This window comes from Alternaria rosae (genome assembly GCF_020736505.1).
Source record: "Alternaria rosae strain MPI-PUGE-AT-0040 chromosome Unknown BKA58scaffold_5, whole genome shotgun sequence".
Classification (NCBI taxonomy): domain Eukaryota; kingdom Fungi; phylum Ascomycota; class Dothideomycetes; order Pleosporales; family Pleosporaceae; genus Alternaria; species Alternaria rosae.
In genome coordinates, this window is record NW_025763574.1 from 299869 (window position 1) to 317682 (window position 17814).

The window sequence follows — 17814 nt, forward strand, 5'->3', positions numbered from 1 at the left end:
AACAAACAACACTTCTTTTCCTGCACGTGTGAAGCTTGTGGATATGTGTGGTACGACATCAGCATGCCATTGAACACGAAATACATGGGGGCTGGCTTGAGACGTGGGTAGTGCAGTTTTATGGGTTCTGTCAACACATTTTCATCAAGACTCGAAAGCATCGAGTCCAGTCCTCACATGTCAAGACATATCCGATATCGGTAACATTGTCACATTAGAAATCCGTTCGGCATTTCTCACAACGCCGACTATTCCCCATTCTCGCAAAACTAACCAGCCCAAGAATACATACAAACATGCCTAAATACTAATAAAGAAACTCTTCTCCCCTTCCTTGGGCTCCACCCACGCACGCTTCAAAATCGGATCCGCACAACTGATTCTTATCCGCTCGACCGTCGCAGGCGACGTAAGCGATAAAAGAGATGTCTCGCCGAATTGTTTGCGCGCAGCTTTGAGAGCGTCGCGGATGGCGAAGAAGACTACGCTGCCCATGAAGAGGGGGGGTTCGCCTTTAGTCAACAAGTTAGCATATCGCTATTCAGTGAGGGAAGGTCAGGAGAAAGAAAAGGGAAGAAGAACATACCAACACCCCTACTTCTCTGAATCGTCCTGAGATTCTCCCAATTGACGTCTTTCAGCAAGCTGACGTTCATGATTTGGGGCACATCCCTAAACCCAGGTATCTTATAATTCCCGGGCCCCTTCGTCGCCACGCCGCCCGTCCCCCTCAACCACAGACTTTCCTCGGTGGTAAAAAGCCCCTGACCCTGCACAAACGCGCCTTCAATCTGGCCGTAGTCAATTGCAGGATTAATGGAGCGGCCTACATCCATTTTGATATCGGCGCGACGAGTCGTCCAGTCGCCGGTTAGCGTGTCGATTTCGATCTCGGCGGCCGCAACGCCTTGCGTGAAGTAGAAGAACATTTGGCCGGTGTTGGCGCCCCAGACGTAGCCGATGTCAGGGGTTTTGTAGAAACCTTGGGCGGAGAGGTTGACGCGGGAGAAGTAGGCGGCGTGAGCGAGGTCTTTCATGCTGGCGTCTTTGCCTAGTTTCTCGCGGAAAGGGGCGAGGCGGGCGTTTAGCTCGACACATGCGTTGTGAATGGCGTAACCGTTTAGGTCGGAGGATGCGGATGCAGCGGTCGAGGAACTGTTTGCGACGGTGTTTGTGGCGGTTTCGCTGATGAAGACCGAGTCGAGGGGGACGCCTAGGGTTTCCGCGGCGATTTGCGTCATTTTTGTGTGCAGGCCTTGGCCCATTTCTGTACCGCCGTGTGCGACGAGGATGCTGCCATCGTGGTAGATGTGGACGAGTGCACCGGCTTGGTTGAGGAAGAGGGCGGTGAAGGAGATGCCGAATTTGGTGGGGATGATGGAGAGGCCGCGTTTGTTCCACTTGTGGGTTTTGTTGAACTCTTCGATTTCCGCGCGGCGTTGGACGTATGCTGATTCTTCTTGGACTTGCTTGTACATGAGCGGGACGTACCAGTCTTTGATTTCTTGGTTGAAGTGCGTCGTCATATTTGTGGAGGGCGAGTAAAAGTTGATTTCTCGTAGCTTCTCCACGGGGATGTTGAGATGATCGGCGACTTCTTCCATGTAGGTCTCTGCGATGAACATGCCCTGTGGTCCACCGAAGCCTCGGAATGCGGTATTGGAGACGGTGTTTGTTTTCGCGACACGTCCGCGGACGTGGATGTTGGGTATCGAGTAGCAGTTGTCGATGTGGGAGAGAGACCGTTCGACGACTGCACCAGAGAGATCCTGACTCCAACCACCATTGCAGAAGACGTCTGCGTCAAGGGCTTGCAGCTTACCATCCTTGTTGACAGCAACTTTCCAGCGAGCGAGGAAGGGATGTCGTTGTCCAGATGTCATGATATCTTCGTCTCGGTTCAACATGCAGCGTACAGGTCGACGAACTTTGTTCGCTGCGCAGGCCACGATACCAGCGAGCTGGACTGAACGTGTCTCCTTACCACCAAAGCCACCACCCATGCGCTTCACACGAGTAACAATCTTGTTGGCAGCGACACCGACGACCTTGGACACATATGCTTGCGTCTCGGCTGGGTTCTGCGTACTGCTGAAGATTTCCATCTCGCCATCCTCAGGCTTGGGAACAGCAACACATGCTTGAGTCTCCAGGTAGAAGTGCTCTTGACCACCCATGCGCGCTACACCAGTGAAGACGTGATCAGCCTCGGCAAACGCCTTCTCGGTATCTCCCTTCTGGATGTGTCGGAAGTGGTTGAAGTAGCTGTCCTTCTCGATAGCCTCTTCGATGGTGAATATAGCTGGAAGCTCTTCATACTCGATCTTGACAGCTCGCGCTGCTTGCTCTGCATGTTTCGCTGTGTCAGCCAAGATCATACCGATTGGCTGACCAGCAGTGAAGACTTCATCGAGAGCAAAGAATGTCTCATCGCAGGACGGCGCACCCCACCAGTTGGCTTCTGGGGATGCAAGATCCTTGTGGTCGACATACGTGACAACACCAGGAAGTTCCAGAGCTGGTTCGGCATCGACGGAGAGTAGCTTTGCATGCGCCTTTGTCGAGAGAACCAAGCAGCCGTACAACTCGTTCCTTTGCAGGGGTATGTCGTCAGTATACTGCGCCTCTCCAGTGCACTGCTTCATAGCCGCGACATGGTTTTTCGACTGCCCGACTTCATTCTGGATGTAAGCCTCAGCAGCCTTGTCGTCCTTCTTGCCCGAGCTGATGTCTCGTTCGATCTCGCCGATGGCGTGTGTGTCGACTTCGACTTCCTCAGCGTGCAGCTCAGCCAGGATCTCGTGGTAGAACTTGTAGAAGAAGCCGAGCGCGAGTGACTTCCTGTATGTTGCCATACCACCCGGGACACCAAACCGCAAATCGAAGTCTTCCTCAAGCTTGTCCATGACGCCCTCTAGTGTTGGGAGGTCAGAGAACTTCTTCCCTTGGAGGAAGTCCATTGCTTTCCGCGCATGAATTGTCGTAGGCGCCATGCCACCGTACACCAGATCCACACTCTCAACTGTGTGCTGATCGTCCAGTGAAATCCTCAAAGCAGCATTCACAATCGCGATGTCGTCATCTTTCCTCTTTGCCTGCTTGTACGCGCGGATATACTCGCCCTTCTCCTTCGCAACGGGGATCTTCAAACCAGCGATAATAGCGTCTGGAGGCAGAGCAGTCTGCCTATATCCCTTGAAGAACGTCGACATGGGAATCTCCGTCGTCTCCTTGAGGCTCTTTGCTATGAGCGTCGCGTTCGTCGCAACAAACACCGGATTTAGATCTGAAATAGGACTTGCGGTCGCCAGGTTACCAGCCGGTGTACCCACATTCCTAATCTGTCGTCCAGCGAAATACCGTATCTGCTTGAGGATGGTAGCAAATGGCTGGCCTCGGACCGGTCCGTAATGTTCGAGAGCGTCTTTGCAAATCTCCTCCAGATCCGTGAGCACAACGTTTCCACCGATTTCAAGATGATCGTCATGGAGCTTGAATTGTCGTAGTTCCGCAATATCGCCGACAAACACTGAGGCGTTGTAGTTCATGCCCTTGAACTTGATCTCGATTTGTGTCTCGGTCGAGCCACCGATGAGCTTTGCGGAGGGATACACGTCCTTGATCTCCAGTAGTTGCTGCAGAGTCGTTGGCCTGAACCACCTCTTCTTCTTGTTGCCGAAAGCCAATGGCTTGAACTCGTGTTTCCGTAGCTGTGGAGGAAAGATCAACTCTGTGTCTGGCTTGTACTCGATGAAGCCAGGGGGTGTGAATCGCTTGATCGGTTGGCCGTCGTCAATGTTCTTGCCGCAACCTCCGCCATTCGCACCATCCTTGTCCATACAGCATCCTCCACCACCATTGGCCTTTGCTTTCGCGCAGCCTGACTTCACGCTGAAGCTCTGCGCCGCGTCTAATATCGGCCTGTATCCTGTACACCGACAGAGGTTACCGTCAAAGGCTTCCTCAACTTCGAGCTCGCTAGGTCCAACGTTGTTGCGGAGGAGAGCGTACAACGACATGACGATGCCCGGTGTGCAGAATCCGCATTGACTGCCATTGCCCTTTGCTATCCTCTCCTGTGCAGGATGTGGCCGCTTTACGTTGCCAATCCCTTCCACTGTTATGACGTGTTTCCCGTCTACGCTGACGAGGGGTGCGAGGCATGCGTTTACGGAGGCGTGGTATATCTTCTTCGTTGTGGGATTGAACTGCGATACAACCTAGAACACTGTCAGTTTTCGCCCTCAATATCTTGACCAATGTCTCCGATAGTCCCAGAACAGAAGTCCATCATATTTTAGTTCTGGATTCAGAGTCATCCACAACAACCACGAGAGAAAGTAAAGAGGTAAACATACCACAGTACAAGCACCACACCCACCCTCCGCACAACCCAACTTCGTCCCCGTCAACCCAATCCCCCTCAAATACTCCAACAGCGTAACCTCAGGATCCGCGCTATCCAACACCACCTTGGTGCCATTCAGATAGAATCGGAGGGTATCATCGTAATCGGCCGTGACTTCGTTCAGCGACTTGGTCGCATCGCTCGACACGGCTGGTTGTGGGGATATGAGACCAGGCGCCATGTTTGCCACCCGCGGTGTTGTCGGTAATCAAAAAAGAAAGAGAGATGTAGAAGAGACAGACACAGGCGAGAGGAATGGGAAAAGAGAGAGGAAGGCAAGAATGTCACAGTAGGTATCACAAGCTTGACCCTCTAGCTGTTCAGGGTCCTGTCCGTCGGGCTTGTGGGGAATAAGCAAACTAGATATGACAAGCGTGTGTACCGCGGCGGCAAGAGGACCAGCAGCCGCGTATAGCAGTCATTACATGAGTTAGTTGAGTTAGTTAGTGACTTGAACGAATCAGCGTTGACGTGTTTGTCCCTTATCTTCGTACGCGGTCTAGGTTGCATAGCTTGCAGAGGCTCCGCGTGCAGGAGCTCGCCGATGGCCGTAGTTCGCGTTCTTGCCCCTCCATAGCTCCATAGCCCCACCCCACGCCGCACGTGAGCTGTCAGGTCGCTTGTCGCCTAGCATGGCGAGGTCCGCTTCTTCTCACCAGTAACTCTAGTTGTGTACATCAGGGGTTTGTGTATTTGGTAACGGCGGTTTCCCAGGCTGTTCGTCTGAAGTCGCCCTCTCTATGGCGAGGTCCGCTGTCGTCGGAAGGGAAGGAGTGTGCCGATGGCTATGCTATGCATTGCTCGTATTCCACGAAGTTACATCAAGGTGAAGCTTTCAAAGCCAGTTTTTGAACACACGCTTTGCAATTGGATATATCTACAAGTTTCAACTCTCTTAAAAGAAGTCCTGTCTAGCGTATACACACACACACGAGAAATGCGCCAATAGTTCCTTATTTTCCACATTAAGAAACCATGATGCTGTTCTTCTTTCCTGCTAATCCTCCAATAACCCCTAACCCCCAACCACCAACCCCCATGTCCCTTAAACATACCCTCTCACTCTCCCCACCTCACCAACGCCCACCCACACTTCTACTGATCAAAGACGTCCATAAACCTAGTACGGAATACCATCATATTCACCGTAACCGAGCGCCAAATTCATGTTCTGCAAGCACTGAGTCGCAGCGCCCTTGAGTAGGTTATCAATTGTAGCGTTGACGACGACGCGCTTGCCTGAGCTATGGACGGCGAAACCACCGATCTCGACGCCGTGCTTGCCAGAGATGTTCTTGACGAGCGGGGATTCGCCGACAATCTTGACGAGCTTCTCGCCGGCATAGCGGTCCTGGTAGAGGTTGCGGATGTCGCGGGATGTCATTGTGCGGTTGAGGGGGATGGAGATAGTGTGCTGGAGTGGTGTTGTTAGTAACGTGGTGAAGACTGGGTTAGGTGGGAGGGAAGAGGAGACTTACGTGAATACCCTGGAACCAGACTGCGACGTGGGGGATGAATGCAACCTCAGTGCCTAGCTGCCGTGAGATTTCCTTCTCGTGAATGTGGTCTGTCAAGCTGTAGGGGATGAGGTTGTTTTCGAGGTTCTTGACATCGTTCTTGGGGCTGGGCTTGGTGCCGGCTCCGGAGTAGCCTGAGACACCGAAGACGGTTGGCTGGCCGCCGATGAACTCAAGCAGAGGCGCAATGCCGAGTTGAGCAGCAGTGGCGTAGCAACCAGGGTTGGCGATGCGTGTAGCGTCGGAGATCTTGGCGCGATCAACGGTCTCTGGAAGTCCATATGTCCAGCTCTCGTCGAAACGGTAGTCGGCACTCAGATCGACGATCAGAGTGTCCTTGCCGCTCTCGTTGATGGCATCAACGAAGGGCTTGCACACGCCGTTGGGGAGCGCCATGACCCAGCAGTCGACCTCGCCGTTCTCGGCCATCTTCTTCACATCTTCGGCTGACAGGTTCTCGTAGGTGATCTGTCGCTTGGTGTAACCTTCAAGCTTCTTGCCGTTAAGTTCACGTGATGATACATGACGCAGGTCCATGTTGGGGTGCTTGTTAAGCAGCTCGATAAGAGCTTGCCCTGTGTAGCCTCGCGCACCAATCAGTGCAACCTTGGCAGGGTAGTCCCTGTGCTTGTGCTTGATTCCGTATGGTGGGTTGGGGTTAGTCGTATCCATTGAGCGTGATGCGGTGGTAGCGAAGCCTCGCGCCGACGCAGGAAGGGTCCTGTTCTGTCTAAGTTGAGGCCTTGAAGATTGGCCAGCAATGGTCGCGTAGCCCCGCGTCTGCTGGCCCTGCTTCAAACTGGCAACAAAGTCGGCCGCCCGTCGGAACTGAGCATCTAAGCTGTCCTTGAGCATGCTGCGGCCCTGCTTCTGGTAGTTCTCGAGGAGCGAGAAGATCTCGGAAGACTCAGCCGCGCCCCACCAGCAGAAGACTTCCTTCTCGCGGCGGAGGAAGCCATCCGTCTTCTCCAGGTGCCATTTGACGTAGTTTTGCGACTGGTCGTCTACAATCCAGTACATCTTGGGGTACTTTTGCTTCATGCGCTGGAAGACCAAGTCGTTCAGGTTATTCAAGAAGGCGTCTTTGGTCATGCTGAAGTGCGAAAGCTGCGCGAACTCACCGTCGGCAGTCGGTGGGTAAACGACGGCAACGACGCCCATGGAATCATCATGGAAGACCTCAAATGGTCGCGTCTTGAGGTTCTGAATATATCTGTTGACAGCATCGGCAGCGTCGGCGGCTTTGCTCTTGGTGATAGCCTCTTGCAGAGCAGGGACATCCAAATCCTCGAACTTGCTGGTCTCCTTGACACTACCGCCGTTGCGGATAAGTGTGCCGCTTCCGGTATGGGTGAACAACTCCTTTCCAAGGTTCGAGGGGTGTGTGATGGCTACACTCGACGTGCGTGGGAGACCGTCCAGGAGCTTCTTTGCCTCTACAATCTTAAGCTTCGTGCCGTATCTAACCCACGATTGCTTCATGTAGGTATCGTACTCGCCCTCGAGGTTGATGTGGGGGATGAGCTTGGACTCGGCGTTGAACAGTCCACCCTTTTCAGAGAGGTAGATGACCTTGAGGGGCTGGAACTCGCGCGCCAGAGCTGCGGCAGCTACATCGGCGTTGATGTTGAGGATCTGGCCGTCGAGCGTCTCGCCCATGGAGCACAGGATGGGCAGTTCCTTGTTCTCCAGAGCATCCATGATCTGCCTCTTGTTGACGGTGGTGATGTTTCCGACGTACTTCCACTTTTCCTTGTCCAGGTAGTCGGCTTGCAGAGCACCCGCGGTGATGGGCCGCGCGGGCACGCCCCAATCCCTCTTCAGGGTCATGACCAGGTCCATGTTGGCCTCCAAGAACAGCTTGCGCGCAATGCCCAGCGTCTTCTTGTCCGTCACGCGTATACCGTCAATGAAGTCGGGCTCGACACCGGAGTCGAGCAGCAGCTGGTTCATCTGCGGGCCGGCGCCATGGACGATGATGGGGTACAGGCCGATAGCATGTAGCTGCTGAAGGGCGAAGCATAGCTCCTCGAGGTGGTCGGTGAGAATAGCCCCTCCGACCTTGACGACAGCGAACTGGTGCGGCGAGACGGAGCGGAACTGGCCGAGGTACTGGTCGACTTCGCGGCGGGAGCTGGAGCTGGCCAGCAGGTTGAGGAAGGCGGCGTAGATGGACGAGTTCCTGCCATCCTTGGAGGTTGTGTACAGGCGGCTCGGGGTGGTGCTAGCTACGAGGGCTCGCGGGAGGGCTCGCGGCGTCTGGCTCGCGAGGACGCGGGAGGAGGATCGGGCAGCCACACGGCCGGCTCGTACAAAGCTCTGCATGGTGAGTGTCGCTCCCAAGAAGCAGTCGCTGCTCGGGCCCTGGGCGACTTAATCCAACGCGAATTGCTACGGTGACTAGACTGTGGAGCCGTGAGGGACCTGCGCGGGTCTCGAGATATGACGCGGAAGCAACAAAATTCGCTGCGCCGTTATCGCTGCTTCCCCAGACGACAGGGAACTTTCCTAGCGCTGCCGGAGATAGCTACTTAGGTTTGCACGCATGGAGAATGGCAGCCGCAGATCAGACTTTTCAGCCCTCACTCCTGCATGCCTGCGCGCTTTCGAGCTGCTGTTGAGGCAAATTTTCTCGACAAGACAAAAGGCCCTTTCCCAGGTTGCCCATCCTGTGCGGCCCAACCCACAGCACTGTGGACACTACTAACTTGTGAGGACCTAGCACTAGGTTCACGGGAGAGATTAGGCGCCCTAATGCAAAGGTAAACTAGAAGCGTTTATCTCTTACTTGAATCCATTGTATTATACGAGATGCCAAAGATTGTGGTAGTGACACTGAGAAGCTGAAAGCCTAGTCCCAAACGGGCAAGGTCGCGTCGCGTCCAAATGTCAACTACTCCAAGTTACACTATAGTCCTGAATTACAACCAACTTGCTCAGGTATCTCCAATCTCCAACCTCCAATTGAGCTTGAGCACCCCATTCAATGCATAGACCTCTCACTCCAGGTTCAGAAACCGACACCGCTACTTGAAGAGTGACCACAGCATGTCATCCAGATACATCCCCAAAACACAACCACTTCGGTGGCCAGCTTCCACAGGTACCTGCCTACCGTCTAGCTCATGGTTACCCATCGCTCTAGGAACATCTTCTGGACCCATATATGTTGCTTGGTTAGACTCCTACATGCTATGGGTACTATGTTTCGCCTCGGTCTCTCCTATCGGCAGGTCATGGGATAGATCGACTGGGCTTCTGCGTCGCTTACGCAAGATCCAACCAAGCCAGAAGGCGAAAGCGAAAAGTGCTGCTGCTCCTAGAACTGCACCCACTCCTATGCCTGCTTTGGCGCATGTGGACAGACCGCTTGTGGAAGGCGAGGCTGTGTTTGTTCCTGCTGTTGGGAGATTGGCTCCGGATGTCGTGCTTATGTCGGTCACCGGTGAGCTTATTGATGGAAGGGATGCACCTGATAAGGTGTTTGGCAAAATAGAAAGCGGCGACGGCGGAAGTGGTGTTACGCCTCCAGAGCTGCCGCCAGCAATCAGCGTACACTGGCCGACCCTTAGACAGTAGAAGCCAGAATCGCAGCACGTAGAGCCGCAGGGGTTTTGCGAGTCACTGCATGCCGCATTGTCTACTGAGGGCAAGTAGGTGCTAATCGTCTCAGTCTCAGTCGTAGTGAGCTGGCCGATAATCTCAACGTAGGTGGTGGTGCGGTATTGCCAGTAGCCGCTTGCCATTGCAGCGAGTTGATTTGCGAAGCCTTTTTTACGCAAGCTGATAGTTCCTGCGGGCTCTACTGCAAAACCAAAGAGACGTGACTCGCGCGTGGAGAGGCTCAGGATTAGAAGAAGGAATGTTGACGATGACCAAGGCTAAAGGAAGATGATAGAAGAAGGTGAGAGGTCACAAAGCAGCGGGACAGTGAACACGGGAGAGGATGCCGGTTCAGAGCCTGCTCAGCCTGTAGTAATAGGGTGGCTGTCTCAGCCTTGTGCTAATATCAAAAGTCTGCTCAAGGCTGAGGCTGCGCGTCAGCAGTCTAACGCCACAGAATTAGATCTATCCAACCATCTCTCCAAAGCTCTGATGTATTGGTGATGTATTGTTTGGTAGCCAAGAAGTACGTCGTCGGTCGCACGAGCTGATAGCGTATCTAGTCGGGTAGTGGAGCAACCGCTGCAGTCATCCCACTCGAGAAGAGGATCTGATAACAATACTTGTTGCAGACCTTAGTTGGAACGCTCTTTCACGCAGCAATAATCAATCAAGGCATAAGATGTAAATTGACTATAGACATGCAAGACAGCAACTCACAATGCGTAAAACTCCATTTGCTCGTCTGACGACCATGCTGGGGAACTGGGCACTCGTGGGATATCGTAGCGGTGGCGGAGTCGTTCCATGCAAAGGAGCTTTCCGTGAGTGCATCATAGCACGACCGTCTGAATGCAAAGAAAGAAAAGAACAGATCTGATCCATTGCTCCGTGTTCGCCGTGACACACATGCTGCAGTAGACCGCTGTCGTTGATCGTAGTGCAACTCGTAGCCATTCTCCTCCGTCCCCAATGGCTGTGCAACCTCCCCCTTCCGCGCTATTATTAATGTAATGGTTCATGGTATCTCGTGGGTGTGGTTTATTTTCCTTTCGTAACAACGACTGCGTACAGGTTAGCCATAGGAAGCTCCTCGTTATCGACGCAGGAAAGCTTACCAGGAACAATGATGACGACGAGCAGTAGGATGATACCCACAATGAGGCACATGCGCATCTTCATGTCCTTCCACCACATCTGCTTGCGCACACGGTTGGCGCCCCTTCGGAAGCCTTGGGCGGACACGGCGAGGTTATCGGTCTTGTCCTGTAGCGAGTCCAGACGGGCTCCTCGCTCTGAGACCTTGTTGATGTTGTCCCGCATGATGCCAACGGTGCTGTCGATTTCCTGGCATACGAGTCAGCATGAGGTCACACATGTTTTGACCTTCTTTAGGCCGCTCCTTTGCGCATGCATATACGTTCGCACACGCGCGCAAAGCCAGTGGGAAGGTGCGACGAGGGTGCGAAGAAGTCTAGTCACTATCGCATCGCTGACGCAAGCTCTCTGCCGACCACTGCGGCTCGACCATAGCTGCCTTGCGAGGATGCGACAAGCGACGTAGCGCTCGATCCGCACGCAGAAGAAGAAGAAGAACAACATACCGCTTGGAGCGCAGCTGTGCGGTGGTTGCCATTTTGGCCCTGGCCGCCCTGCTGGCCACCGGCGCCGCCGCTGGGGATGTAAGGATCATACGGGGGCTCTTCGCGGCTCGACATGGTTGGAGATGGGGTGTGCTGGAGATTCCGGGTAGCGTGCGAGTTGCGTAGGCTTCAAGAAGTGGTGGTGATGGATAGGTGTGGGTGGTGAGGTGGTGTCTGGAGGATGGAGATGGTGGTGTGGTTGCCCAGAGGAAGACCAAGAGTCCGCTCAGCCCGGATGGCGAACGAGCGCAATGTGTCAGCTCCGTTTGAGCAGTACGGCTGATGTTTGCGTGAAACCTGGCGCAACAACACGGAATTTTAATCTGTGAATCGCAATATGTCTCCGCAACGTGCACAGTCGAGTCAACAGCGGATTTGATGTTCCAACGGCTATGACGGTGTTCTATTCAAGTTGATGCGATCGCTGCCGTGCCTGCTTCCGGCCCCCATCTGGATCTGGGCAGCCCAGCCTGCGCCACTGCACGTGATGAACACCAGCCTCGCGATTACGACACTCTGGCTATGAGGCAACAGGTGCTGCACGATCCTCCATCGGTCCGTCTACAGGCTCGAAAACTTCACAGTATATATCCCGCCTGTTCCCAACCCGTCGTCCATGGCCTTTGGAGGTAAAGAGGGGTCTGTCGTCTCAGCCTCGCTGTTACGAGGCCAATCTTATTGCTTACCAGACTTCCGCAGCTGCGGCGTGGCAACACGGCGATACGACCTGCGACGAGAACAAAGACGGACCGGATTTTGACAAGACAATTACACTAAACGTAGTGTGTAGTTGGCGCTTCGTCATCACTGTCGTCGCCGCCCAGCCAGACGCCCGCATCGCTGCGTCGCTGCGTCGCTGCGCAACAAACAGAAGCGACAAGCGTCTTCGTTAACGAGACACATTATGCAACAGAAGAATCGTGCATTGTCGTCAATAGAGTGTGCCTGCGTCGCTAGCCTATCAGGGCGAGAGGCATCCCCAGGCCTCACGCAGGCCAGGCGCCGTTTGTACCTGGCAAGTGGGTCTGATCGCCGCCAAGACGCGTGTCCAATGTCTTGAGTCTCGGTGTCTGCTACCCATTCGCCGCTCAGGAGTTCGCGCAACGCTTGCTCCGCCGCCAGCTTCCTGTTTCCAGTTCCCTTCTCTTCGAACACACTCGCTGCACCGCTTCCTAATCGATAGACAACTCTAATCCCGTGTCGACCGCCGTGCCGTACGCGCCCCTGATCCCCGTCGCTCCTTTCATACCAGCCGTCAATCAACCCGACACTCTCTACGATACCCCACGTCAGAGCCAAGCCAGCCCGCTGGCCTGAAAGCTTGATCATTTCAACACTACTCCTTTCGCGACACTGCGCAGTGTGTCTCCAAGCCTGGCGCTGGACCCTGGCTGCAACTGCCGACTAGACCCGAGCCACCATGAAGCTCACCTCTGCCATTGGCGTTCTTGGCGCCTCGAACCTGTTGTTCGCAAGTGTGGGCGCGGTCGACCTGGATATTAGCTCCACAGGTGTGACTTTCTCAAATCCGATGCCAGCAAGCGCACGTACTGACATGTACAGACTCCATCAAGCAGACCGCCAAGGCACTCTCCGCAAACTTGCGCAAGTACTATACCGGCGACAATGTAGGCGACACACCAGGCAATCTCCCAGACCCATACTACTGGTGGGAGTGTGGCGCCATGTTCAATGCCTTTGTTGATTACTGGTACTACACGGGTGATGATCAGTACAACAAAATCACCACACAGGCTCTAGCAGCCCAGGTCGGACAAAACAACAACTACATGCCTGATAATCAGACCAAGACGCTCGGAAACGATGACCAAGGTTTCTGGGGCATGGCCGCCATGACGGCTGCAGAGAACAAATTTCCCGATCTGCCCGATGGCAAGCCTTCTTGGCTGTCTCTTGCACAGGCCGTCTTCAACACCCAATACAAGCGCTGGGACACGTCAACTTGCGGCGGTGGTTTGAGGTGGCAGATCTTCAGCTTCAATCAAGGTTACAACTACAAGAACACCATTTCCAACGGTTGTTTCTTCAACATCGCCTCTCGGCTTTACAAATATCTCGGCAACCAAACCTACGCTGACTGGGCTGAGAAGGCTTGGGAGTGGGAACTTTCGGTAGGACTCATGAGTCCGGATTACCACTACTACGACGGAACCGACGACACGCAGAACTGCTCAACCATCAACCATATCCAGTGGACGTACAATGCTGGTATTCACATGGCTGGTGCTGCTGCCATGTGGAACGCGTCACAGGACGAAAAATGGAAGACGCGTGTCCAGGGTGTTATTGACGGAGTCGACGTTTTCTTCAAGGACAAGATCATGTCTGAAGTTGCCTGCGAGAACAACGGCAAATGCGACGTGGACCAGCGTTCATTCAAGGCCTATCTTGCACGTTCCATGGCATACACAGCCAGTGTCGCACCTTGGACCCGCGAACAGATTGACCCTTACCTCCAGGCATCCGCTCAGGCCGCGGCGAAGCAGTGCAACGGAGGTGACCAACAGACTTCATGTGGGCTCAAGTGGACCACAAATGGAGTCAACGACGGCAGTTTCGGTGTTGGTGAGCAGATGGCCGCCATGGAAGTCGTACAGGCGCTGCTCTACACGTCTACCAGCGGCCCTGCGACTGCCGAGAAGGGCGGTATCTCCAAGAGCAACCCCGACGCTGGCAACGACGATAAGAGTGATGATCCTATCAAGTTTGATGTCGTGACCACTGGCGACAAGGCCGGTGCTAGCATCCTCACCATCCTCGTGCTGGTTTCCATCGTCGTCGGCGCCTGGTGGATGGTGTCGTAGATATTATACCCGTCTTCATTTTGTATATCAGAGCGTGCGCTTGGGACTGTACTAGATCTTTTGGATGTTCTTCATCGTCATTTTCTTTGGGCGCGATCAGGCTGCGGGCGCGTGTCATACTATAGCCAATGTTGACATAATTTACATGAGAACTGCAAAGTACGTATACTCTGAACTCGAAATTCGAAGGGGTATTCTTCATATCCCAATGCCCACGCATTCTATTTCAAGGTTCACGTTCTTACTCAGTGAGAGAACCTTGGAACCAGCCACGGCTCGGCTAATACCACGCTAATGGCCTGTGCGTACGAAAGCTGCGCCCGACTCCTCTTTCCTTCTTTGCCGCGACAAAGATCTCTGCACACGACACACACCACCCGCGCACTCGACTCAACGGCGCCCTACTCACGTTCTTGTCCCTCATCAACATTGCTGTCCCAATTCATACTTGAAACTAACTACCTGGTTGCGCGCATTCCCGATGGCCGCTCCCCCCGATCTAAACGCCATTCTGGCGGCGCTCGGTATGTCGCTCACATTCTCACCACGCTCGCGGCGCTTGTACTGACTATCCTCGTAGCAGCTGGACGCCCGTCGACTACCCCATCGCAGACGCCCCAGCAGCCTCCCCAGGCGCAACATCCCCCTCCCCAAGGCCTTCCCCCAGGCTTCCCAGGCGCAATGCCTACTGCCACCCCACCCGCCATGCCCGGATACAACTTCCCTCCTCCCACACACTCTGGCAGTCTTGATCTCAGCGCTATCAAGCCCGTAAGCTCCGGCTCAGTCAGCATCCAGGATGCGCTGGCCAAGGCGCGCGGCTTTGCGGCTCAGAAGGGCCTTGCACACGAAGCGCGTCCAGGTATACCTGAGTCTTGGTCTGGTTATGGTGTCCCAGCGCAAACTTACACAGCTCCAGCTTATCAAGAAGACCCGCGACTAAGCGGACGCCAGCCCTACCGACGTTCTCGGTCGCGCTCGCGATCCCCAGCGCGCCGAGAACCCGTGCGTGAAAGCTACAACCCATACCGCGATGAGCGTCGTGATGAGCGCCGAGGTGGCTATGGACGTGAACGTGATCGCTCTCCTCCTAGGCGTGACACCTTCTCTCCTTCGCAGCAGTACGGGCAAGCACGGTCGCCCCCTGCTAATGACAACTCTGAGGTGATTCTCATTGACTCTTCGTTGGTTGGCCTTGTCATTGGACGTCAAGGTGAGAGTCTCCGCCGCATTGAACAAGAATCTCAAACCCGCATTCAATTCATCAACGGCCCCGAGGCTGGACCTCAGCGCGAGTGTCGTATAACCGGTAGCCCGGGTGCTCGTATCAGTGCTAAGCGCGAGATCAACCGCATCATCGAAGAAAATGGCGGCAATCCTGCTCGTGAGACTGGCCGCAATGCCCGACCCGCCGCTAAGATGGTTGGCCAGCAACAGCCCGCTCTTCGTGAGGGTGAACAGTCGTCGCAAATTATGGTGCCTGATCGTACTGTTGGTCTCATCATCGGCCGTGGCGGTGAGACTATCCGTGATCTGCAAGAGCGCAGTGGCTGCCACGTCAACATTGTTGGTGAAAACAAGAGCGTGAATGGTCTGCGACCTGTGAACCTCATCGGAAGCCCCACTGCTGCCGCACATGCCAAGGAGCTCATCATGGAGATTGTCGACAGTGACACTAAGCAAATGGAAGGTGGCGGTGCCGCCGCGCCGCCGCAGCAAGCATTCACCAGGCGTGACAACTTTGATCCCTACGGCGGAGGTGCCGCTGGAGGCGCTGGAGCAGGCAAGATCAATGATAGCATTCACGTTCCCTCTGATGCAGTTGGCATGATTATTGGCAAAGGTAACATCGCTTCGAACATGTTGTGGTTGCCTTATTAACGATTCATAGGTGGTGAAACTATCAAGTCCATGCAATCAGAGACCGGCTGCAAGATCAATGTTTCGCAAGCTTCTGGCGCCGACATTGAGCGCGAGATCGGTCTTGTCGGAACCCGTCAAGCCATTGACGATGCTAAGCGAGCTATCTGGGAAAAGGTCGACCAAGTGGTAAGTTTGTTTGCTGTGTGACAGATGTGCACGGATGCTAATACGACGCAGCGAGAGAAGAACAACTCACGACGACGTGACAACGGAAACAACGACAATGGATACTCACATCAGCAGACACCTTCATACGGACAACCTGCCGCAGCCGCGCAGCCTCCTCAAGCAGCTGCACCCGATGCAGGTGGTGCTGCTTCTGCTGACCCCTATGCTGTCTATGGCGGCTACCAAAACTACCTTGCAATGTGGTATGCGTCCATCGCCCAGCAACAACAGGGCGGTCAAGGAGCCCAAGGACCTCCCGGCGCATAAGCGTCGCTTAGTTGCCGTGACCGATGCACATTTTGCTGAACTTCGCTGAATGCTGCCTGTTTGCATGACCCGATGCTTGGAAATTTGCTGCGCCTGGCATGATACCATCCGATGACCTGGACTATCTTCGAAATCTTCTTCTTGACTTGCGCGTAGCCGGCCTCGCCTTGTTGCTTGCATTACTATGCGCTGAGTGCTCCCTTTGTCGAACGAGCCTCTTCAGCCTGGGCTGTTCAACGACATGGCTCACTCTTGTCATCGCTGTCGCCTGCATTGCGTGAGCTGATCCTCGCTTCGACTATGCTCTGTTCAAGGATGATCTTCCTGCAAACCCCTCACATCTACGCAAACAAGTCGACAGCTGTTTGTTCACGTTTGCGCCCGCTAGGTCTTCACCGACAGTGCATTATCCGGTCTGTTTGAACTATCAGGCCATATTTGCCCATCTTGCAATTGGTATAGACCTCGTCATCGATCGACCATTGTCCTTCTTTGACGGCTCCTTTACCACCAAAAAAGCGTCCTTTGTCTTCATGCATATATATTCGGGCAACACACGTCTTGACTTGTGGAGAGGAGACCTACGTCTGCCTTTGATGGCAGTGACGTTGGACTTGTTCGATCATCATTTGTATAGTAGATTGTTTCGTGTCATGGCTTTTAGATGCCGTGACTCAATAACAAAATTAATTCAGTCATATTCATTTTTCTCACTGTGATGTTTTGGATGAGGTGCACAAGTTACACTCATAGCGGCACAGTGCAGTCAGGCGCAGAAGGGATCTGAGTAGATGCTGACGAGGCAGGTGAAAGAACTGAAGCACCTTTCGTCTTGAACATTATCCAAGGTGCGCGTGCCATTTCGCCGTCGGATGACGCGTGAGCGCTTCTGACAAGAACAGTGCGGAATCGATGAGTCGATGCAACGGCACACGATCCGAGCATGGAGTGTCGTCATTAGAAATTCCTCATCATGACTCTTGTCAAATATATGGCTCCAACAAACATGACCGAACACGACTAATAACGGGATTCAACGTTGACTGTACAGAGATTTCCGGACGTCACACCTGTTGGACGCGGGTCATCCATAAGAATTTCGATCTGGAAAGACACTACGCCAAGCCAACGAGTTGGTCGAGCCATCGGAAAGCTTCCTCCAGACTACTTCCATGAGTAGAAAACGCTCTCCAATAAGCTGGCTGCTCTGTATGAACCAGAAAGTACGTCCAATTCCGTAAGAAGCTGCCGAGGGAAACAAGCTGCCTCAAAGAAACGCGTGTCCACGCGATTCTATCTACAGATCACACAACACAACCTATCAGACGAATGACACAGTAAGTGGGCAGACCTGTCTAAATCTGCAGAGCCATACGTATGCAACCGCTATAAACCACTCCCATCCCCGCACGTCATCATCACCCATATACCTACCACAAGTCGGCAAACAAACTCCCACA

The 17814-nt window shown here is 54.0% G+C and overlaps 6 protein-coding genes across 6 annotated transcripts; 2 read left to right on the forward strand and 4 right to left on the reverse strand.

Moving 5' to 3' along the window:
* Nucleotides 1-71: 71 nt before the first annotated feature.
* On the reverse strand, nucleotides 72-4896 carry BKA58DRAFT_384272 (xanthine dehydrogenase/oxidase). The gene is made up of 3 exons (XM_046170249.1): nucleotides 4359-4896; nucleotides 587-4220; nucleotides 72-512 (listed from the first exon to the last, which is right to left on the reverse strand). Exons 1-3 carry the CDS (start codon nucleotides 4587-4589, stop codon nucleotides 301-303), a joined length of 4077 nt encoding a protein of 1358 aa, XP_046024875.1. The 5' UTR covers nucleotides 4590-4896; the 3' UTR covers nucleotides 72-300.
* Nucleotides 4897-5528: 632 nt separating this feature from the next.
* Nucleotides 5529-8250, reverse strand: BKA58DRAFT_401603 (Aspartate/glutamate/uridylate kinase; the record flags this gene model as incomplete). Its single annotated transcript, XM_046171673.1, has 2 exons — nucleotides 5529-5822; nucleotides 5887-8250. The coding sequence occupies 2 exons, from the start codon at nucleotides 8248-8250 to the stop codon at nucleotides 5529-5531; spliced, it is 2658 nt and encodes an 885-aa protein (XP_046024876.1).
* A 459-nt stretch (nucleotides 8251-8709) lies between these two features.
* Nucleotides 8710-10161, reverse strand: BKA58DRAFT_169756 (uncharacterized protein). Its single transcript, XM_046165144.1, has one exon. It carries the CDS (start codon nucleotides 9669-9671, stop codon nucleotides 9111-9113), a length of 561 nt encoding a protein of 186 aa, XP_046024877.1. The 5' UTR covers nucleotides 9672-10161; the 3' UTR covers nucleotides 8710-9110.
* A 37-nt stretch (nucleotides 10162-10198) lies between these two features.
* On the reverse strand, nucleotides 10199-11584 carry BKA58DRAFT_384275 (snare protein-like protein Snc2). The gene is made up of 3 exons (XM_046170250.1): nucleotides 11133-11584; nucleotides 10647-10875; nucleotides 10199-10592 (listed from the first exon to the last, which is right to left on the reverse strand). Exons 1-3 carry the CDS (start codon nucleotides 11244-11246, stop codon nucleotides 10570-10572), a joined length of 366 nt encoding a protein of 121 aa, XP_046024878.1. The 5' UTR covers nucleotides 11247-11584; the 3' UTR covers nucleotides 10199-10569.
* Nucleotides 11585-12591: 1007 nt separating this feature from the next.
* Nucleotides 12592-13996, forward strand: BKA58DRAFT_315339 (mannan endo-1,6-alpha-mannosidase DCW1 precursor; the record flags this gene model as incomplete). The annotated part of the gene is made up of 2 exons (XM_046167523.1): nucleotides 12592-12682; nucleotides 12735-13996. The coding sequence occupies 2 exons, from the start codon at nucleotides 12592-12594 to the stop codon at nucleotides 13994-13996; spliced, it is 1353 nt and encodes a 450-aa protein (XP_046024879.1).
* A 481-nt stretch (nucleotides 13997-14477) lies between these two features.
* On the forward strand, nucleotides 14478-16354 carry BKA58DRAFT_401606 (uncharacterized protein; the record flags this gene model as incomplete). The annotated part of the gene is made up of 4 exons (XM_046171674.1): nucleotides 14478-14520; nucleotides 14577-15839; nucleotides 15888-16045; nucleotides 16097-16354. The coding sequence occupies 4 exons, from the start codon at nucleotides 14478-14480 to the stop codon at nucleotides 16352-16354; spliced, it is 1722 nt and encodes a 573-aa protein (XP_046024880.1).
* Between the last annotated feature and the right edge of the window lie 1460 nt (nucleotides 16355-17814).

Excerpts from the sequence above, each read along its gene's own strand:
- BKA58DRAFT_384272 (XM_046170249.1), bottom strand. The coding sequence starts at position 4,589 with ATGGCGCCTGGTCTCATATCCCCACAACCAGCCGTGTCGAGCGATGCG. Across the intron at positions 4,221-4,358 it reads GGTGTGGTGCTTGTACTGTG|GTTGTATCGCAGTTCAATCC; the intron begins GTATGTTTACCT and ends ACAGTGTTCTAG. Across the intron at positions 513-586 it reads TCAGAGAAGTAGGGGTGTTG|GCGAACCCCCCCTCTTCATG; the intron begins GTATGTTCTTCT and ends TGTTGACTAAAG.
- BKA58DRAFT_169756 (XM_046165144.1), bottom strand. The coding sequence starts at position 9,671 with ATGGCAAGCGGCTACTGGCAATACCGCACCACCACCTACGTTGAGATT.
- BKA58DRAFT_384275 (XM_046170250.1), bottom strand. The coding sequence starts at position 11,246 with ATGTCGAGCCGCGAAGAGCCCCCGTATGATCCTTACATCCCCAGCGGC. Across the intron at positions 10,876-11,132 it reads GCACAGCTGCGCTCCAAGCG|GAAATCGACAGCACCGTTGG; the intron begins GTATGTTGTTCT and ends CTCGTATGCCAG. Across the intron at positions 10,593-10,646 it reads CGTCGTCATCATTGTTCCTG|TCGTTGTTACGAAAGGAAAA; the intron begins GTAAGCTTTCCT and ends ACCTGTACGCAG.